Below are 23,268 nucleotides of genomic sequence, written 5' to 3'. Positions count from 1 at the left end.
TATATTCCCTTTCATGTTGTCACATGGATCAATTTTTATTTTTGTTTCCAATCTTGGTTATTCCCAATCATTAACACAGATCTCCTAAAACTGTATTAGTGACTTAGTGAGAGCTTCAAATAATGGAATTTTTTATGTCAAATAAAATGAGAAATCTAATCATTCCTTAACTAGAAATTAAAGATGCCAAGTTAGTTGAGTTGGTCGAGGCTTATGGTTTGTCTGGTGGGCCCACCAATGAAAGGTTCGATAGGTAGAAGAAGATGCGGAAACGTGTTGAGGCTTGGGGTAAGTGGGGAATAAATTAAGTTCTAGGATTTGGACAGAACCTGATTCCTCAACTTGGTTATAGACTTATAGTAATTCCCTACCAAAATTATGATTATTTGTTGTTTTATTTTAATAATTAAAGCCGTCATATGGGTGTGTTACATTTGGTATTTAAGTTCCACTATGTGTTGCCAAATGATGCTCACATGATTTGGGTCGTGAGATTTGTTTAGTTGGCAAGGGACCATGCCTAAGGAAGCAGAGGTTTTGAGTTCATCGCAAAAGAAATAGATGGTACTCACTCTAAAGATCAGACTCGAAGACAATCAAAGTTGAGACTAAGAAAGTTTTAATTTGTCTTCGAGTCTAATAATTAGAATAAATTCAATATAAATCTCTTGCGAGAAGTCCATTCAACCTTATCATTTAAAGGAGCTAACCACTTGAAGGGGTTCATGGTTCTCATGGCCCCAAACCTACCAATTCAGAGTGGGTCGGGACTCCTCGTCACAAAAACTCATTATTAATAAGGATTTATGTTTAATTATTACTTCTTGTAAGTTGTAACAAACAAAGACCAACCATTCATTTAAAGAAAAGAATACCTAAGACTAGGTTCATCATCGAATATAATCTAGTTTTGGAGGGGCCCTCATAACTTGTCTTCTCAACCTCCATTATTCCACAAGCAATGCAACTGCTAATTAAGCTTTGTATCCAAAGAAACAATTGCAAAAATGATGCTTAATGCTCATCGACCGCTCAAATATTAGGGGTGCAGGTGGACTTTAGAGCAACGGTAAGGATACTCCATTATGATCAAGTGGTCATGGGTTTGAGTCAGGAAATAGCCTATTTGACATTCATTATCTTTGTTTCATGGCCTGTTCCCAAGAATATACCAACCCTGTTGGACTATCGTAGAACTATTAGGTTTTAACACCCTTAGGTACAGGTAGTATGACCCTGTGCCAAATAAGAGAAAATGACTACCCAACCCTCATGAAAGATGGAAATCCCACTTTGGTGATGCTTTCGCGCACACTCCCATTGACCACCAGGGCTGGTGTAGGGGCAAAGCTGCTGTTCAGGGAACCCTCTCCCTGAAGTAATATACCACCAATTACCCAGCATGCATAAAAGGAGGAAATCCCACTTTGGTGATGCTTTCGCGCACACTCCCATTGACCACCAGGGCTGATGTAGGGGCAAAGCTGCTGTTCAGGGAACCCTCTCCCTGAAGTAATATACCACCAATTACCCAGCATGCATAAAAGGAGGAAAAAAAAAAAAGGAAAGGGATGGAAACCAGTCGCAAAGGTACCAAACATGATCAGAGGGTGAGGTTACAAGTAAACTTGAAAAGCAATCTTTTTATCAGTTACCAAGATAAGTTTTTAAACTGCAAACATCTGAATCTGGGGAAGTATTTCCTCACTCTGCCCTTGATATGTGCAAGAGCACTTGAAATTGGAACAGCTCAAGGGCAACAGGAGAAGCCCCACAAATGCCTAGCCTATAAACCAAATGACCAAATGGTGTTGTTCGTAAAAGCTTTTGTATGAAAATTCCATTCCACTTTTCCATCTCATGTATTTGACTTCCTCAACATGGATGCCAATCTCAACATCTAAACCCTGAAATGGTGTGATTTGGCTAAACTTCTGCTGGTCCATGTTCATCTTGGGGACCTGCACTAGAACTTCCACTCTTTGCTTGTGCTTGTATTCTACCACCCCATTCCCATTATCCTTGAACAAAGGATTGGCATTCAAGACAACTGGTGCCTCCGGTGCGCCAATGCTCAAACTAGTAGCCATAGAAGTTGCTGGTCCAGTTCCAGAGTCCTCATTCCCTTCCATGCCAAATTCCTTTAGATCTTTTAATGGCACTGCCGGTAGGATTCCGAGGTTAGATGTTCCATGTCCATTTTGTTCAAAATTCAAATTCCCAGGCAGTGCATCTTGAGAATTACAACTTGTATCAGCAATCAGCATTCCTGGATTTGAAACTTGAACTCCAGCTATACTCTGCACAGGTAGCAAACCAGAGGTTTCAGCGTTTCCATTAGTAGGATCTGATTCCCCATACTGTGGATATTGAAAATTCTGATTCACTTGCACCACCAGCATTCCAGAATCCACAGCTTGGAACCCAGATTCAGCATTTTGGTGAAGTTCTGATCCCATTTGTTGCTTACCCTGATCCTTCCTGGACATCTCTATTGTCATATCTTCAACCAGCTTTTCAGCAGATGCAGTTTCTGCATTATCGGTTGCCTGTTTCAGTTTGGTTCAGTTTTGTTTCATCAGCCCTTTCTTTGGGGATTTTTCTTTTGGCCCATTTCTTCTTCAAACAAGCCTTCTTTGGTTTGAGAGCTTTTTTAGTTCCTTCCTGAGCATTATCTACCTCAATTCCCTTTTTCTTGTATGGAACAACTGTATACAGAGTACCGCCACTGGGCCACACTTCAGGTCCTCCAGTATGTGTATGTATTGCAAACAGAGCAGTTCGTGCTGCTTTGATCTCAGCTTCTTTTTTTTCATCTTGCTGCAGCTCCAATATACCGAATCTCCCCAATCTCAACAGTGCAAGTAAATGACATTTTTCCCGGTGTTTCATTTTTCTGACACACATATGATGGCATTGCATAATTCATCTTCTGTGCATATTCCTGAAGTAGATTTTTGCACAAGCCTGCTTCAAACTGAAACACAGGAAAATCTCAACATTAAGTACTCAAAATAAATAAATTAAAAAAAAATATATATATATATATATATATATATTTATATATAACAAATGGTTTGTAATCAATAATATCATACCTATGACCTCAAACAAGATATTCTAGAAGAACTAACATGTGATTTATCAAAACGCTACCAAATCACCAAAAAAAAATCATTTTTGGATTTTCATCACCATGTCATAGTCAATCATGTCAGTTAAGAAATATTATCAAACACATGAATATGATAATTTTCTAAAAGTCAATGGATTTTTCACGATGCCTAGCAATCACATAATCCGTGTTATGCCATATAATTGGCAAAAAAAAAAAAAAAAAAAATCTGACAACAACTCAGCCTTATCCCAATTAAATGGGATCAGCTATATGGATCCAAGCAATGCCGAAAAGAAAAAGTAAAAGGAGAGGGAGCACACAACAACAACTCGAAAAAATCTCATCTAATTGGGGTTGGCTACATGGATGCTAGCCCACCAATCAGCTCTATTCGAGGTTATACCTGGGACAAGTCTTAAACTGGTGCGTGTCTTTCCTCACCACTTCTCCAATGATCATTTTGGGCCATTGGAGCATTCTGAATCCCCAAATCACAAACAAACTACCCTAAGTATATTCTAGACATTTTGTATGACATTTTGTTACTTTAAGACATTTTGTATGACAAAACATTTTTCCATTTTTTTTTTAGCAACATCACAAAGAGCAAGTCATCAAGATGTTAATATGTCTTATAGGACAATACCCATTTTAGCTGGCAAGGAATACGCCAAAAAATATTTCCAAAGACCTAAAAAAAAAATCTTGGTATTACATATTCTTCAAAGAATCAATATCTAAAAAAGAACTAACCATGGGGAATAATGGATAAGTCATTTCAGTTCAGATTATTACCAATTAAAAATGCCTTTCTCCTCCTATAACCTTTGTATCACTCAATACTTCAAAATTGACTGCAGAAAGAATTTCTTTGAGGTGGTAGGGATTTGTCTCCCAAATATCATCTGTTATAGCGTCTCAGATTCATGCGTGGAATTCCAAATTTAGAGTAAAAGCCAGTCAACCTATCGCAATCACTATTGTTTGACATCTTAGGAAAGGAAGGTCTAAGGATTTACAAATTCTTAAGAAAAGAAATACCTTCTTATGGGGGCAAAAGCAATAGGAAAAAGGGAATACATCTGTAACTGGGATCTCAAGATCTTTTAGTGAGCTCTAACAAGGAGTTGGTTTCTGAGGAATTATGTACTAGCAACAAATGAGATCATTGGAATTTGGGGAAATTAGGTGCAGCTCTACCTGGTATTTGATATGGGAAAATAATTGACGTAATTAGGTTCAAGGAAGATATATATGGTGTCAATCTAGCACTGGTTATTGTACTTGTCACTCCTTCCAAATGAAGTCTTTATACAGTTTAAAAGGGTAATAATAAGATGGTAGGACACCTGGAATCTGGGAGGCAAAGGAACCAGAGGACAAAACAAGAAGTTAAAATGTTAAGATAATTTCAGATACAAGAAAGACGAGTGGACGTGGGAGAAGTGCCAGAGTCAACGAGTTGTCATATAACTAGTAGGCTGGATTATTGTTTGCTGGATAAAATCCTTTCAACCATGAAAAGGATCATGGATGGCCTATGGTCACCAATGGCTTCAATGGAGAAAAAACACCTGAACTCAACATCAAGTGGTTTTCCTCTGCCCTGACACTGAGTGATATGGAGAGAGAGAGACATTATGTCTTGATTATACCAGAGAATCCCCTGTAGCGAAACAAAGTGGACACAGCATACCTTGCTCTGGAGACAAGGCTTAAGATTCTTAGCTAGATTCTACACTTAATAGACATGCGCAGCCAGTCAGGAGTGAAGTACAGGGATCAAAAGTCCGTTCAGGTTTAAAGGGGGAGGAGCACAAAAAAAAAAAAAAAAAAATTAATCCATGTTCTAAATAAAGGTGAATCCATCAGCAAGTCTTTGTTTTGAATGAATAAATGGTGGCATTGAACGTAACAGACATCAAGGTCAGACTTGGAAACATTCACTCTTCATTAAGCCATGGTTTTTAAGCATTAGTATACCACTGCACAATAATGGAAAGATAACCATACCACCGGGTTTGAGATGCATTCATTTGTGTTCCCCGATTTAGCTAATTCCATAAGAGCGATTTCCGCAGCTGACTGTTCTGCTGCCTTACTATTGAAAAAGCCAGGTAGAGAATCATATCCATCATCATTCACAATCACTGTGGACCTGAAGCTAGGCTCATGGGAAGGACCTTCCTTTGTAGTCTCGTAAACAGGAGAAGGAATTCTTGCCTTCTGTGCATATTCTTGTAACCGGCTTTTAAATACATAGCACTTCAGTATGCCTGCTAATATTAGAAGCTGTTAACATAGACCAAACTTCATATACAAAGAAGGAAAAAGTTGAGCATCTTTCATTTATTTGTTTATTGATATTTTTGCTAACAAATATCTTTTAAAGACCTCTATTCTCTTTTAAATAACCTGTGGCAGTCAAACATTGCTGGATGAGTTCCATTGAACTAAAACTAAAAGGATTACATGAGAGAAGCAATAAAAGATCCACCCGCCCAAAAAACATCCCAAAAAACAGAAGTCCAATCTTTTAAACTGGAACCCAAAGTGAACAAAATTCATGTAAGTCCACCTTTGACAGGAAACCCATTTACATGAAGCAGGAAAATAACTAATTCAGCAACTTCTTTGGTGCCTATGAAGACAAAGTTATGTGTTCTCCAGCCAACACATACAGAGGCGAGTGATAACCATATTTCATGGTAATCCAGGTAACGAGTTATTCTTGATGGAAAGGGAAAGGAAAAATGTAATGAACAATTAAAAAACGTTAAAAGGATCGTATAAATTGGAACCCAAAACTAAGTCTTTTAAAGGAAATCACTGGGTAGGGGTTGGGGAATCCGGTAGCAAAACCACTGTCCAACTAAAAATTATCAAAAAAATCGTATCTTTTCACCTACTTCCAAGTTCCAATACACGCAAATAATAGTTAACCCCAATCAAATTCACAGGATTAATTCACTTGGACCAGAATAACAAAACGAAGCAATTGCATCAACCAAAACCAAACTCAGTAGAAGAATAAAATGCAATACATTGCGAAAGAATTAAAGAAAGCCCAGATGGATTCACCATTTTCAATAAGCTGGACATTGGGGAAAGATGAGATAGCAAGAGCTAAGAGGACCAGGAAAAGATCTAATGTACCTGGGGGGCCATTACCGCTCGACATGTCTTCCTATTGTTTGGAGAAGCCAATATGATATTCTCTTCTCTTCCCTGTATATAGCATTCAAGCTATCTCACTCTGAAACCCAGAGGCCAGGAAGGTTCTCTGTGGAGTTAAAGAGTATCTCAAACTCAAAACACTCGAAGCAGCTTTCCCTTTCGCGCCGAAGAAACAGTTTCTATAAACTGCAGTCAGCAAGCTCTGCAGAACGCCAGAACCGAATCGCCACAGGCGGCAGAAGTGTGAGTTCAGGAATGGGCGATATTGATTTTGAGCCGTTGGATATTCATACTACACCACGTTTAAAGATCATCCGACGGTTGGAAAATATAGTTTCTGGGATCTTAGAACACATTTCATTAGTAATTCTGTTTTGGTATTGGTTCAATCAAACGAGTCCGGATCACATCTGACACTTTCCATGGGGGTGTGGGGACCACCTGGATGGTGTGGGATGAGGTTAAATAGTTACCGGAAGGGGGAGGAACCTGATTCCAAAAAAATGTTGAGGATACAGTCTTTCCCACAATAATAAAAAGGGCCCTAAGAAGAATGCCTTTTCCCAGAATAACGAGGGCCTAATAAGGGGTAGGAATGTCTTTTCAAGTGAAAGCATTAGCCTATGCCATGCACTAAAGACACCAATTTTATTTTTTATTTTTTATTTTTATTTATTTTTAACCTTGAATGACATATGGGAACAATACAACATCTCAAGTCTCCTTGACACTAACCTGTTACACAGGATAGGTGTGGTTGCATAAAACCGAGGTTTACCTTGGCCTTGACCCATAGAACCGGACAAGTTCGAAGGGTTTCTCATTAGCAATATATCTATCAGAAATAGAGAATGATGTCGCACAAGGGACCATAATAGAGTAGAGGGAGTGAAGATGTGGGTCTGTAGTGTTGTGTGATGGACTTATTCATTTAAGTCTCAACAAAAAAAATTATAAGACATTCTGAGATTAAGACTGGCGTATAGGGCTGAATGTTGTGTTAATTAAAAAAACATAAACAAAACTAGTGTAACTGAAACGAGGATATGCATGTAGCTAAAATAGGGACGTTGAGGTGGATGAATGGTAAAAATTAAAAAAAATATAAAATACGAAATTGACAAATTTTAGCTTATTTAGGAATAACTTTGAATTCCGATACATGATAATTTGTGAGAAAGTAATTTAAGGTAGCATAAAAACATGTAATGGAGGCCATTTTTTTCTTTGCTTAGTATATGAAGGGTGATTTTATTTATAGGGAGGGTGTTATCTGAGGGAGTGCAGCTTCCACTAATTATTTCCACGATTTTCTCTCTCCTCTACCTATACAAGTTAGTTCACCAAGGGAAGTAGAAAGAGGAACTATGCCGGAGGCTCTGCTACCTACAGAGAACATGACATCCCTTATTTATCCCAAGGGAAAAAGAACCCTGTCAGTCTGGTGTTGTCTACCCCTAAACACATGCGGGAATGAAAACTGTTTTGTCCCCCTCTCTTTCAGTGTTCTTTCTCACTTAGAAAAATGGTTGAAAAACCAGGTTTTGGCTCTGATGAGTCAGGTAAAGAGAAGGACAATATCTCATCAAGAGTTACAAGTAAATGGTCTAACCAGTCCTAGTTTATCTGAGTCAAACGACTCGGTTTTGTACCAACTTCGATAAACTCGCTCGAGTTAGGTTTTTCTCTATCGTTAAGTCTATTTTTTTTTTCCATTTTGGGCTGAAAACTGTGTGTGTCTGAGTCTTGAATTGGCCTGCGACTGCCAAAACTAGGGAAAACACTGTTACGGAGAGAAGAGAACCGTTTCCGAGGCCCTAACACACCATAAAGGATAGAAAAGGCTCATCACCGGCTGACCGTCCCGATCAAAGACTCCAACGGCGACCTGAAGGTTAATAAAGGAAAAGAGTCGGACTGAGGTAAGATCTCCCTCCCTTTCCACGCCATAATTGAAGTTCGAATATTCAAAATCTTAAGATACGGAGTCCGATTTTCATTATTTGATCGTAAGAACGGAATCCCTAAATTCTCGATCCCACATGCGTCCTATTTGTTCTATTAGCAAGGATTTATGTTGTTTCAGGGAGCTAATACACATTTTTTTTCTTCTTTCCTGTCTTGTTTGAAATGAGGAGAAAACAGATTCTTGAAGTATTTATTAGAGTAGTTTGATCCTAAAACCTGTTGTTTGTGTTATAACTACTTGTTATTTCTCTGTTTTTTTGTAAACCAGTTGATTTTTTCTTCTTCAAGATGAGTAGAGCAGCAAGGGGTCATGCACTCTACATGTTTGATAGAATGCATAAACATTTACTGTTCTGAATCTCCCCTTTCTTACTCTCTTCTGGTAACTTTTTTTCCATCAAGAGCTGAACCCCATATCATAATTGAATGTTACTCCCTCTGCTCGTTTTAGTCTATGGTTGATAAATAAGTCATGTAACTATAATAACCTTCATTTGCTCCGTCCGATTATCTCCATTGTATGTTATGTATCTTCTTAAATTTGTCGTGCTGAATACAATTTCGATATGAATGATCTACCTGTATCAAAATCAAATTGCCTTTCATAGACTAAGGGCTATTGGTGTCTTCAAAACGGGGCATTGTAACTTGCATTGATGAACATTAAGGCCCTATTGATCACAAGTGAAGTAAAATAAAAACTTCAGTGGACCTTAGAAAAAGAGGAAGGAATGTGAAGTGAAAAAAAAAAGGAATGGAAACCTTTTCAATTGTGTTTTTTGTTTTCCTAGAAGTAAAGTGGGGTGGGAAAAGAAAAACAATGCGTTAATTTAATTAATTTCCTTCTTCTCTCTTTCTTCCCATATTGCAAGCTGCTGAAATCATAGCGTTAAGGCATTGCCTTGGCAACATCTAGGTGTCCAAGCACCTAGGTGCCTTGTTGGTGTTGCCTTGCGTCCAGTCCCCCTCCAACGCCTTGGACCACCTAGATGCCGTTTTAACTATCACTGAAATCAACAAACCAGCGAGCCTTTCAATCCTGATCTATTAGGCAAGTATTTCAGTGTCTCAGACCTGGACTTGTGAAGCAGCTGATCTGATATTTGATTTCTAAACTGGAATCTAGGTTGGCTGGCTGCATCAGCCACCAACTAATCTGCTAAAACTGGTTGTCCCCTAACTTTTTCCAGATTGTGGTGGACTGATATCAGCCTGGTTTCGTCTCAGATTAGATTGGACATGGGTGTTTTCTGCCACAACCTCAATAACCCAGTTTATATATTTTATTCCTTCAATAATATGTGTCGATGCAGTAATTTGTTTATGTAGCTTATGTTCTTGTGTGGTTAGCTTGTCCTCATATCAGATGGAAGAATCAAATAAAAGAAGAGAAAGATTGAAATCAATGCGAATGGAGGCTGCTGAGGCTGAAGCTTCCGAGATTGCCGATAGTTCTACTGCCCCTGGTTACCTATCCAATCCACTAATTGAACCCTCTGCAATTCCACTGGTGGAGGGAAGTTCACCTTCTGTTCCGCGGTTTGATTTTTACACAGATCCTATGGCAGCTTTCTCTGGTAACAAGAGGAGGAGCAGCAGTATGCAGACACCACAACATTATATCTCACCCACAACTAGTAGCGGGTCCCCCATTACTAGGTTTTCATCACCTCCTTCAGGTAGCATGGTCTTTCTACACAGTACTTGTTTTTTTAGTTATGAGTTTTTCTTAGTGTAACTGTTTGCGAATGCCAAAATATCATGGTAGTTTTAGGGGTTTTTTTTAGTATAATGTTTTCATAAAACGTTCTTGTCGCTGGTGTTTTGTTCAAGCGCTAGACTTCTTGCTGTTTGGTGCATGATAATGTAGTGAAATTTTGAGAGATAGTGAGATACTTAAACTGTAGAAGAATTTTCTTAGAACTAAATTCTCTCTCTTTTATTTTTATTTTTTTGGTATTTGAAATTAATGAGACGGTTGGATGGTTCATACAAATTTCTATGGTTGGTTTTAGCACTATCAGTAGCTGAGAGTCTCCAGGTCCTCTTGCACATTATTCTATTCACCAAATGACAAATCCTTTCTAATTATTTGTTCATCTTTTGTATATCCTTTTTTTCTTTTAGCGTCTTCTGGACCATTTGCATACTTGCCTCTGTAGCCAGTGTAATACCATTCATTTTCATGATGTCTAGTTCTCATTGTATGTTGAATATGCACTACTTAGGATATGTTAGCCTTTTTTCCGTATCTCCTATAGACCTAGGCCATGATATACGCAGTGCTTTAGTGTGTTGACCATTGACTCAACCTAACCTCATGGTGGATTCCATTCCCAAGTGACCATCTTAATTTGAATCTATCCATCTCATTCTCTTGCGTTGTAGTGATAATTTTGTTTGCCCTAGTTTAGCCTAGTTTCTTAATTTGCTAATTGATCTTGGTACTTTTGATTATCTTAGTTTATAGAGATAAATTGCTTGTTGAGTACACTTTACCTTAGTTTAGACTGAATTCCCATAGAGCTCTCCTCCTTGTGGTAGACCCGTAGCTACACATGACCTATAGAAAGAGGTCAAGGGCATTGGATTTTTGGTCTCTTATTTGACATTATCCTCATTAGACCTGGAACCTGAACCCAAGGGGGTAGCGCAGTTGGTGAGCAACGAACTTGGTACGAGCCATAAACTCAGACGTCCTAAATTCGACTGCCACTAGGCACACCTTAGGCCACTCACACGGGGGTATTTAGTGCTCTTCACTGCTTTCAGTGAAAGTTGAATGGTTCTCATTCAACCCCGATATGACCCGGTCCATGCGATTGTGGGGTTAGTATGGGCCTGCGGGACTAGTCAGGCCAAAGGCCTAGATACCCGCCGTTAGCAAAAAAAAGGTATGCGAGTTGACTTCCAAGATGAAATAATCACTACGGTCTTCTAGTAGTTGTTGCACTCAGTTACTGAGCCACGTCGGGACACTTTTAAGTTGTATTTAATAAACCTAAATAATGGAATTAAGGAGCTTTGAAAATCCTTTTGCAATAAAGGGTAAAAGAGTGTAAAGAGCAAGAGGGAGCTTCTTAGCACTTAGAATTCATCAAAAGAAACCTAGGCACGTCCTCTATTTTTAGAAGAAAGAAATCCCAAGAAAAGGGAGTTGCTTTCAGTAAAACTAGTTGTTATTGGCTCGGAAAGAGGCAATGGCTGCCTTAGGATGAGAAGTGGCAGGCACTGACGAAAATTCAAATGACATGAGATACCTCACCATCGATGCGGATCGGAATAGCCCATGTGTTAGAAAGAGAACAAAATAAGGGCCCATGCTCACTAGGAGGTCTCGTGTTTGAGTCTCCTAGCTGTTACCTACTTCCCTCCCTATCTGTCCAAAAAAAAAGAAAAAAACAAACTAAGGGCCCGTATGATCTTGCTTCCATTTCTATCCATTTTTCTGCGCTCAGAAATGGAAAAACACCCCAAAAACTGTTTCATTTTACTTATTTTTCGAAATAGAAATAGAAATTTATGCCTAATTCTATGTCTAGAAACAGAAATTGAGAAGCAAGTGAAACTTTTTTTTTTATATTTCTAGAAACAAATGGGAGTGACAAAAATTGTGAAAAAACCTGATACTTCACTTGACCTACCCCAACCCCAACCCCAACCCCAACCCATTGTTGAAACTTTTCACTATCCAGAAGCAGCGACTCCAACCTGGTTATGCGAAGCTCAAAGTTCTGGACTGCCTTCATCCTTCTGAAGCACATCTCCATGAAGCATACTTGCAATTCCAATGTCATGCCTTCACTCATGAGTTGCATACCTACAATGTCGTGTCTTCACTCATGTTTCGAACCCAGCTACACTATTGAAAACGTTTTGGAAAACAAAAAAATCAAACACCTTTTTGCAATTCCAAAAATCATTTCTTAGCACAGAAACGGAAAAAAACTGTTTTTTTTTTTTGTTTCTAGACACAGAAACAGCAGAAACAAAATCAAACGGGCAAAGAACAACGCATATTGAGCTTGCAAATCTCATTTAACAAAAAATTACTTCATGTTAAGTTTGCATAACAACGTACGGCAGTGCAAAGAGCAACCTTACCAATGATACCATTGAGATCATGATTCCCAACCTGTTTAGTTACCAAAGAAGCCTATGCAATGACATTATAGTTAAACTGATGAGAGAACAAGCAAAGTTGGTGAATGTTCCTCTTGGGATACAAAGTTACACTTGAAGAAAATGTCACTCCATACTTAATTCTTGTGCTGTCAGGTTTTGTGGCCCTTGCATCAGTGCGGCTGCACGGGGATCAATGAAAGCATACACAAGGGCATTCAAAAGAGGTAGAATTTTTCATTTCATAAGGCATGAGATGATCATTTCATATGTCTGCATCAAAAATTTATAGAGAGTCAAAATTTCTTTTCATTGGAATGTGAAGTTCTCACAATAATTGTACTTATTGTTGGCTTAACAATGTAATGTGACGAAGCACATTAGTTAAAGTGTGAGGCTTGTTCATAGAGATGGGATGTTTCTAAGGGTAGCTGCCCCTCTGAGATTTGAGATTTTTCTCAAATCAGAGCCTATGATCCTCTGAGACTCAACAGCCCTTGTCTCTTCTACCCAAAAAAAAAAATGTAATGTGACGAAAGCTTTCACCACCTTAAGTTTATGAAAAAATCAATAATTCTTTTCAATGGAAAACGAGGTTCTCACTCTGATTGATGTACTCCGCTTGAGAATATAATATGGTTGTGTTTCATGAATATTTCTTGGCCAGAAATTTTCTAATTTTTCTTAGCCAGAAATTTTAGGAAAGTTTGGTCCTAATCAAACTGTACAATGAAAAACAATTGCATCCTGGCTTATCGCACCATAACTTAATGAAACTTTAGTAACTATTTTGGGAAATATAAGACTGTTTGGTTGTGTGGTCCCTGAGATATAGGGATACACAAAATTATCAGTTCATCTCTTTTTCACTTAAAGATCGGAAAGTATTGGTTCTATCTCTCTCCCCTACAAATAAAGGGTATAAATGTCATTTCATTGAGGAGAGGAGAGAGATAGACAACTTGAGAACTGGTGTAGACATTTTTCTCTCTTTTTTTTTTTTTTGGGTGGGTTGGGGAGAGGGTTCACCATAGTATCAATGTGGGGAGGAGTTTGTACACCACACCAGTAGGTGTTTTCAAAAAGTATCATCCATATGAGATTTACAATTTTAGAACACATAGGAAAAATAATAAAAAATTTGTGTGAAAGAGAAATTGTGCATTAAGGCAATCTTTTTTTTGGGTGTTGAAACACACAACTTCCCACAATAATTGATGTACATGGCTTTGAGATCATATTGAGGTTTTGTGTGGGAAAAGAATCTTTGAACCTTTGGTATCCCACTCTTTCACCTTGGGTGAAGAAGGGGAAACTTGGACCTTTAGTTTTTTTTTTTGGTCTCATCTCAAAAGATGAATATAAAAGTCACTAAAGGAGCCTAGGGTACCCTGGTGGTGGTTCATAGAAAAGGAAATTTTTGTTGATTCATGACTTTTGTATAAAGGGGAATTGAAGGTGGAATGTAGCTTTGCACATGAGTAATGACTCTTCACAGTGGGTAAAGCATAGCATGTAGATCCCACATGTTGCACATTTGGTCATCACATGGGGCCCAAATTAATTTCAGCTCTCGAGAAAATCTCACCCGGGTCACGGGTGGAGAGGGTCATATATTATGCCTATGAACTAAGCATATATCCCCATTTATATTCAGGCATCCTCTCTCTTCCCTCTCTCTCTCTCTCTCTCATACAAGCTATTCATTAAAATGTTAATTATGCGCGGACGCCATGAACCCATACCTCTACTGAGTGGGTTACTCTCCCAAGGTTTTCCCTTAATCATACAAAATGGGATACCATTGGAAAACTAAGGTTCCCATTCTCGTGAATTTTGATTTTAGCTCATTGTCTTGATTTCCTCTCTGCTAAAGTAATACCAAAGATGAAGATGAAGATTGAGCTTGATTTGTTTTTCCTTTCATGCATCTTTAATAAATTCATTGCTGACAAAAAAAAAAATGAGCCCATGCCAGACATATATCATAGGAGATCTGTTGACAACTGCCTAAAGCACATAGAGTCATATATAGGGATCCATTACAGACGAAATGACCATAGGATTCTCCTTTCCGTTTTCAAGAGGTACAAATGCAATTTCACCGGTGCCCTATAATGTATCGTATAATGTATAATGTAGCATTTCAAACTCTAATTAGGTCACTTAAAGCCCAACCCAATCTAATGTAATTTCTAAAAAACATAAAAGTGGAATTCTGTAATTTTGAAGATCCAGGATAATTCAATTTGAAATATTGAAGAAACGATCCTAAGAAGGGCCTCCCAAATGCCACCAACAACAATAAAAAAAAATTTCTACCAAACAAAAAACCCAAAAATTAATAAATAAAAATAATTGAAAATTTTTTAAACTAACCAAGGAGTATATGATATGAGGTGATATTGAAAGATAATGGAGCCACCGAAGAAGTCTCTTTTTTCTTTGGTTGTCTCTTGAAATAATAGCTACTAATCATTTGGTGAGTCTCTACAAAATGTAGACCCTAAGAAAAATGGTGTGTGCAGTAAAAAAAGTTGGGAAAATAAATTATGTTCAGGGCGTAATGTACGCTAATGCCTCTATGAGTCTTTCTATCTTATCTCCCCATGAAATGATATATCTGCCCTTATTATGGGAGGAGAGAGATAGACTCAAGAAGCTCTAGCATGGACTATGTTCCTGGATAGAAACCTCAATTCTTTAAAAATTAAATAACTAAGGAGGGGGAATGGTGTCAAGTTGTGTGGCTCTTGCATCAGCATAGGGAGCAATCAACAAGGGTGGGATTTTTCATTTCACGGGAATGAGATTTTTTATTTTCTGGGGCCAACATCATAGGACATTCATCCATCCAAGGTTTGGGGGTTATTAATTAGTGAAAAAAAAGAACCATGTCCTATTGCCACATGAATCACCCAAAGATAGGGAGGCAAAATGACCACACCATGAACCAATCAATCTGATGATATAGCTAATAAAGGATGAACAAAATATCAGCATTAGTGTAGGTGGGGCCTTCTATCTTGTATTTGGCACAAATTTTGAGGCATTGAGTGTCTAGTGGGTATTCTTCTTTCTCCTAATAAGCAGAAACTTTATGGATTAAATTTTGGAATAAAATTGAGATTTATCTTATGCTTAATCATCTTCAATGAAGAAACCACGAACAGAAGGAGATGATGATGCTACAAAATAATGGAAAACATATAATTTTTTTAAAAATAATATTTTGGTTTTTGGCAGATTTTTCTAATTTTGAATTGGTTTTCGGTTTCAATTGATTCATTTTGATTTGATTTTTTCTTGTTTTAAGAAGACCTGAACCGATTTCAATTTTTGGAATTGGATCGCTATATTTTGGATTCGGTTTCTAGTTTCAGTGCAAGGGTCTACTCTCCCATCAATTTTTAATATCTATATTTTCAATTCGATATCTAGCTTCATACGGTTTGGTTCTGTGACTCTTGTCTCCTTAGTGAGAATGAATGGCTTGTTAAAGGTGGTGGTGGTGGTGGTGGTGGTGTGAAGAATTATTGATGTGTAGAATCATTTGTATTTCACTTTTGGTAGAACATGCTTTTATGAAATTTTGAAGAACATCCCAGATTTCATTAACCTTTTGAAAAGAAAAGGTGAATAATAGATGTATAATGGTTTCATGCATCCTCCATCACCGTGGTGGTGGTGTTGAAGAATTATTAATGTGCAGAATCATTTGTATTTCATTTTTGGTAGAACATGCTTTTGTGAAATTTTGAAAAGCATTCCGAATTTGATTAACCTTTCAAAAAGAAATGGTGGGTGGTAGATAAATAATGGTTTCATGCATCCTCCATCACCAAACATGCCTATTGTTTCCTCTATAAAGATGCAACTAAAGGTTGATGGTACCCAATATGTGTACTGTGTCCTACCCTATGCACACCCGAACTAGGGATGTAAAAAGTTGGCCTGGACCTGTAGGATTGGTAAGGGACAAACAAAATAAAACCATGTCCATGCCTTGACCTACAAGGCGGAATTACCTAAACATTTTGTAAATAGTTTGCGAAGGTTATGAGATATATTAATTAGTATTTTGGAAACATTTTGATGGTTAATTGGTGGTTCAATTCATATTCTCTATGTATGGAATTATAATGGACTAAGTTGGTGACAATAATTATTGTGGTAGGTTTTGTTGTGTCAAGGTGGGGGTAGAGGGCTCGGTTCCTAAATTGACAAACACTATCAAAAGTAACAATAGTTGATGATTTTTCAAAAATGGAAAATGCAATTATTGAATTTCAAATTAGTGTTACTTTTCTTAAGTTTGAAACTAGGTATAAGTGATTCAATGGATTTACAATTATAATTCATTGAAACCCTAAAAGTTTGACATGTCTTGATTCGATTCGATTCGATTTGATTTGATTCAACTCATAGATTTGTTACTTTTCTTGATGAGTGGTTCGATTATTTTAAAGTTTAACGTTTAGAAGTTCAGAAATGAATTTTTTCTGAGAGCATAGAGTAAGCTAGTGCCCCCTGACTCTATCCCTCTCATCTCTCTCTATGAATTGACATATCTGTCCCTTATTATGGGGAGGAGAGATATAGACTCAGGAAGTGGTAGCATGGACTATGTTTCAGATACCTCAGTCCCTTAAAAATTAAACAATTAGGTTTGGCCAGGCTGCATGGGCTTTGCATTAGTACGAGGATATTCAACAATCAACAGGGGTGAGATTTTTCACTTCACTGTAGTGTGTTTTCCCATTTCGTGTGGCCAACATTATGGGACATATAATCCATCCAAAAGTTAAAAGGACAAGGCTGAATTTGTGGTGATTTTTTTTTTTAGGTAAAAAAGTTTGCAATAAAAAGAATGATAAATAAATAAAGAACTAAAGAGAAAACCGATTTGGCACTTCTCTAATACCTTGTTGGCTTGTTGGGCCAATGTGGCATCTAACAGCTAGAAGGACTAGGACATGCACCTCTACTCATGGGCACACATTGGAGCACATGAACGGATTGTGTTTTTTTTTTTCTTTTCTCTCTTAATAAAATATATGCAATCTGCAAAACAGCTACATTAGACATTGATAACTAGAGTTAAGCTAAAAGGAGAAAAAGAAAATAATTAAAATTTTGCTTTTCCGGCTACTTGAATAGGAAGTGATTGGAAAAAAAAAACACGAGAGAGAGGGGGAGAAAAAGAGAATAAGTTATATGCCTTTTAGGCAAAGAATATTTTTATTTTATTTGTGGAGAAAAGAATCCTCCCTGTTAGGGTAGGTACACGTCTAGACATAGTAAAAGTGGAAAGACCATGCTACCCCCACAAAATATAATTGTCCTTTTATTCATTGTTTGTCTCCTACCCAATAAGTATCTGATGAAAAGAGAGATCTGAAAGAACATAAAAAATAAATAAATAAATAAATAAAGGAATTAAGAAAGCAAAAAAACTTTGTTTCCAAAAGTTGAGAAGGTTCAAGAAACTCAAATATGTGTTTTGCATATACAAGACAAATCCATGGTTGATAGTTGTATTGATGGTTGCAGGGGTATTTGTCCCTCAAAATCCAATTCTTATTCTCTTAAAATTTGAATTTTGGCATTATAGTGGCCGGGGATGAATTATGATGAAAATAGATTTTCTAGGAAGAGCTGCCCGCATATCTAATTTTGTATGCACATAAGATTGTGAGGGGCTACCAGCTAAGTCGACCTTTATAAGTCCCATGTTAGTAGAAGTATTTAGCAATTTACCTCAACCAAGCCACTGGATGTAGTGAGTGGGTTAAATTATTGCAACCACAGCCCAGCTGGAAAGGTTCACCTCCCTTCTCACATTTTTTCCTATAAAAGAGTCACTCCACTTGCTGTAAACAATTATGAAAATGTTTGCTTTTTCTTTTTTAGAATTTTCTTGGATCTCTTACGTTTTGTTTGCTGTCCACACTTTTTAGCATTAGTCTTTCTTTGTACTAGGATACCCCATCTTAGGAGCCAGCTCATCAACCCCTTCTAAAATCCCCGTCTCTTTCAAATTTTCATATAGAGTTTGGTCAGACACCTTTAAATCATGCAGAACCTCAGTTTCTACATTGTAGTAAGTCCCTTGGTCTTTGCAAACTGAGTCAAGAGTAGGAGATATGAGATGGGCCAGCACCTCTACATTGGTAGCCTCCACCTCCATAGTGGCAAGTATCTCGTACCTCTTCTTAGTTGATGACAGCCTTTCATTGCCTCTTTTAGTTAAACACAGGGCATTACCTACCCCTTGCACTCAAGCCTTAGCCATAGCAGAATTCCTAAAATGGTTTAGTGTGACCCAGTTTCCAAGAGGCTCCTCTGATGTCCCATTCAGCCTCTCTCCCTGTATCATGTATCAATATTTTCTCATTTTTTGGTGAACGTTATCATTTTCTAACAAGTGAAGCTTTTGCTTTTAATTGAATCAGATCACGTGGACACACTAGAAACGATGATTATAGATGCATAAAAGTAGGATTCTGAAGGGCTGTAGCAGACGAATCAATTGAGTATAGTTCAGTTAGTCCCCACACTTGATAGTAACTTGCAATTAAGTATAGTTCAATGAGTGCCCAAACTTGATAGTGACATGCAATTGAGTATAGTTAAAAAAATGGGAAACACAAAATCTAACATAAAAAGGTGACAGTAGGAATTAAGGAAACTTGATAGTGACATGCAATTGAGTGGAATCTCTCTACTTGAAGGCTTTTACCTCTTCTTCTCCCCCTGCTGTTTTAAAGAAAAAATGTCCAAATTATCTGTCTTTCTCATTTGTTGATCGGTTTATACTTAGGACCCCACTCCATCACCACTTGTTTGGTTCAAATTAACATACAATATATATAAAAAAAAATCAAAATAAAATCGAATTGGCTCAGCTTCCTTATCCAAAGGAAAAAAAAAAAGACAGAAATTGATAAAATCAAAATCTTAAAACTCGTGTTTTAGTCTTTTAGGGTTTAGTATAGTTTTGATTCGATTCAAGATAAATTTATATAAGTTACACTTCATAATCTAAATAGAACTAAATGAAATTTCATTTTTTAAAATCAAAACTGAACCATTTGGTTTGATTCAATTTTAAAAGGCGGTTTTGATCCGGCTTTTGGCCATGGTTATAAATTGACACCCTTGGTAACGTGGGTTTAACGGTGAGTTAACGATCTTTGATGGAAGATACAAATCTGGTTTATTGAGGAAAAAATATATTTTTAATTAATATTGCCTGAATAGGTAGTTTAATTAGAAGAAGACAAAAAGGAGACAGCATGGACCATGGAGGGATGAAGTAAATCAACCTTTTAAGCATCTCCTCTCAGATTATTTGATCATTTAGGTGTTGTTTCTTAGCTTGTGACTACTCAGGGGAGATCAGCTTTTAGTTTCTTCACATCTAATCTCATATTCTCATCTGACGACATTATATATATGCATGGTTATGGATCTGCAAATACCCAACAACCCCATCCAGCGTCGGTAGCAGCGGCTGTTTAGTCCTGGCACCACTTCCCTTCTTTTTTGCCGGCTCCAAATTTCTGACAATCAACTCCCAGTCTCCTTTTCAGTGATCGGTCCGTGTAATTTGTGCAGGCAAGTTCTTTCACTCTTTCACTCCACTAGTTTGTTACTTAAATTCTTGAAGTTTAACTAGGCCAAGTCAACCTGAGGCTCAAGATCATAGTCATCAAGAGCATAGCCACATTAGCCCAGCCAGTGGCGATGCATCGGAAAATCCCAATATGGTCTTAGGAGAGAACGACATCGTGATCAACTATAACCCCACTCCACAACCCACGGTTGAGTCTGCTGAGACTCGTGCACTAAGAGAGAAGGTGGAGAAGTTAGAGAGGGCCCTCAAGAATGTCAAGGGCGTAGCAAGGCCGCTTGCGCCTACGCTTGCCTCACCTTTCTGCATTGCTTCTTTTTCTTTTTCTTTTACTTCCCACCACCTATCCACATCTACCTCATGCGCCAGAGTTAGCAGCGCCGGAACTTCTGAGCTCTATTCTTCTGTCTCTTGTCCTCCTCCTCCTCTCTCTCACTCATTTGATCGTCCACATGTTAAAATTTACTTGTTGCGGTCCGAGGGCATCTCCGCCAAAGCAAACAGCAGCCTATTGGCAATTTTCTTATTTATATATAATTTTTTTTTTCATTTATTGTTGCACTTGCTTGCATTGCACCGTTAGAATCAATAACATCTTTTTTTTTTTTTTTTTTTTTTTTTTTTTCAGAAGAACGTTAGCAGAGATCTACACAGTTGCGGAACCTACTGCCATACTCAGCCGTCTCTCGTCTCTGCATATCCAGCCACAAGCATTTCAAGTTCCATTTCTCTTTATCTCTGTGTGTGAGTATTTGTTTTCTGCTGATATTATTTCTACAACATTCAATGGTCACTGTGGTTTTCATTCTTCAAGAAAATTTTTTTAGAGATAGATGTTTTTCTTGATATAGTGATTCAACAACACAGAATGGGACATAAGAAAAAAGACAATCATAATAATGATACACACATTGACTTAGTAGACATCCTCCTTCAGATTGAAAAAGACAAGAGCTTTGGAATTTCTCTTTGGAACGATAACATCAAAGCCATTCTATTGGTAAGTAAAAAAAAAAATTATCACCTATGAGAACATCAAAGCCATTATATGGGCCAAGGGTGCCCTAATATTGTTGTTTAAAATAAAATTGTGTTACTTATTTTCATTGTCTTTTTATCCTGTAGGATATGTTTGGCGCCGGAACTGATCCCACAAGTATACTTCTGGAGTCGACGATGGCAGAAATTTTAAAGCATCCAGAAGTAATGAAAGAAATTCAAGAGGAAATAAAGGGGGTCACAAGGGGCAAAGAGAATATTGCATATGTTGATATAAAAAAAATGCATTATTTGAATGCAGTGATTAAGGAGACACTAAGACTGCATCCTCCACTCCCCTTATTGATTCCACGTAAATTGACAGAAAATGTCAATATACAAGGATTTGATGTTCTAGCCAACACAATAGTAATAATCAATGCATGGGCCATTGGAAGGGACCCTGTGTCCTGGGATGAACCTGAGAAGTTCAAACCAGAGAGGTTCTTGAATGATGTAATTCCATTTGGAATAGGTAGGCGAGGATGTCCAGGAGCTCAATTCGCTTTTGGCATTGTTCAACTTGTAATCACTAATCTTTTGCACAAGTTTGAATGGTCCTTGCCTTGGGGATTGAGTGGGGAGGACTTAGATATGACGGAAGCTACCGGCTTATCGAGTCATTTAAACTCTTATCTTCAAGTTCTTGTTACTCTGAAGAATTTTAATGGCCCACCTACCAGTTCCACAAAAATAGATTTTTATATATAAATTATTTGAGATATTATGCTAAAAACAATTCATCTATATAATCCATATAGTAGAATAAGATTAAAAAATTAAGTAAGACCAATCATTCTGGATGAGCATTTACAGAGCATTATTTACAGCTAATTTCTACCTAATAATGATGACGTTCCACATTAATTTCAAACTAACAAGACAATAATTTCAAACTACCTCTTCTTCTTCTTTTTTTTTTTATTTTTTATTTTTTATTTTTATTTTTAGCAAAAACCAGATCAATGTCATAGAAAACATTTGTAAGTGACAACCTCAACAAAGTAAAAAAGTTACAGCAAGGGAATGTGCAAGAGGAGAATCTACTAGAGGCCCAAATGTCCTCTCCATCCTAAGATTTAGACGAGAAATAGAGTACGCTCCCACCTTTCAAAAGGATTATGTGGTTACAACACCCTCTCCAGGGAACTGTTTTAGATTTCCTTGTGCGCATTGCATCCTAATGATAAAAGGTTTTCCTAATGTATTTGAGACTCTGGCTTACATGTACGTTTGCTGTGAGGACTGCATCCCACTGCCCATATAAGCCCCATAATTTGATGGGGCAGCATTGTATGTGCTTGTTGTAGCCCTCTCATCTTGGTGGTAATAGGATGGCCTCTGTGCATTTGGCTGCTGGGTATAAGCTCCCTGGCTAGGAGCTTGATAATCATAAGCAGTTGGACCCGCATGAGGATACCTTTCCGAGACTCCCATATAGGCTCCCCTCCCATTGAAAACTGGAGGCTGCCTATTCACAGCAGCAACAGGCATACGACGCCCAGAGTACCCTCCATTCGCTCGAGCCCTATTTGGCTGTTGATGCTTTGCCATATCTCCCATCCTTTTCTTGTCCGCCTTTGATTTCTCCAGTTGAGCCACTCGTTTCTGCAGTGCATCCAATGGATATTCAGCTTCAAGCTTGTACTCCTCAACACACCTGATGACAGCTCTTAGTGCACCAAGCTCCTGGGCATTTACATCAATCTGAGGACCAGCAGCACCTCCTGAACCGTCGTTTCCTTGTGAGTTCCTCCTCAATTCCTTCAAGTATGTCTCTAACAGGGGTACAGGAGGAAAGCTCTCAGAAAGCTGGAATGCTTGACTAAGGTGGACAGCATCAATTTGCCTTCCACTGCTGACCAGTGATTCAATAACACCTCGTTTTCTGTGTTGTCCTCAACATCTACCGCCTCCGGAGATGGGGGCTTGTATTTCTCTCGTGTCTCTGCAATGGCAGCAGCAGCAGCAGCATCTTTTATCTCCTGAACTTGATCCAATAGAGCTTGTTCTTTAGCAGCAACAACTGCTTCTCTCTCTGGAAGCAATGTGCGAGTTTGAGATTGCTTCTCCTCAAATTCCTTCCCCTTTTCTTCTAACTCATCAGATCTTTTCTTTATTTTTAGCTAAAAGGTCATGTATATTAAAAGAGAAAAAAAAAACTGTACAAAGGAACCGATCACAATGAGAAATAAAATTACAAAGCCAA

At 37.8% G+C, this 23,268-nt stretch overlaps 1 protein-coding gene, 1 long non-coding RNA gene and 1 pseudogene across 2 annotated transcripts; 2 read left to right on the top strand and 1 right to left on the bottom strand.

Moving 5' to 3' along the window:
* Positions 1-1,616: 1,616 nt before the first annotated feature.
* Positions 1,617-6,517, bottom strand: LOC122062166 (annotated as a pseudogene).
* A 1,143-nt stretch (positions 6,518-7,660) lies between these two features.
* Positions 7,661-10,191, top strand: LOC122061435. Its single transcript, XR_006134647.1, has 2 exons — positions 7,661-8,217; positions 9,614-10,191. It is a non-coding gene; the product is annotated as an uncharacterized LOC122061435 (long non-coding RNA).
* Positions 10,192-20,661: 10,470 nt separating this feature from the next.
* LOC122060620 (cytochrome P450 736A117-like) lies at positions 20,662-21,770 on the top strand. Its single transcript, XM_042623751.1, has 3 exons — positions 20,662-20,765; positions 20,959-21,021; positions 21,147-21,770. Exon 3 carries the CDS (start codon positions 21,150-21,152, stop codon positions 21,768-21,770), a length of 621 nt encoding a protein of 206 aa, XP_042479685.1. The 5' UTR covers positions 20,662-20,765; positions 20,959-21,021; positions 21,147-21,149.
* Positions 21,771-23,268: the final 1,498 nt, after the last annotated feature.

This window comes from Macadamia integrifolia, chromosome 14 (genome assembly GCF_013358625.1).
Source record: "Macadamia integrifolia cultivar HAES 741 chromosome 14, SCU_Mint_v3, whole genome shotgun sequence".
In the NCBI taxonomy this organism is placed as follows: Eukaryota; Viridiplantae; Streptophyta; class Magnoliopsida; order Proteales; family Proteaceae; genus Macadamia; species Macadamia integrifolia.
This window is presented reverse-complemented; position numbering and strand designations above follow the sequence as displayed.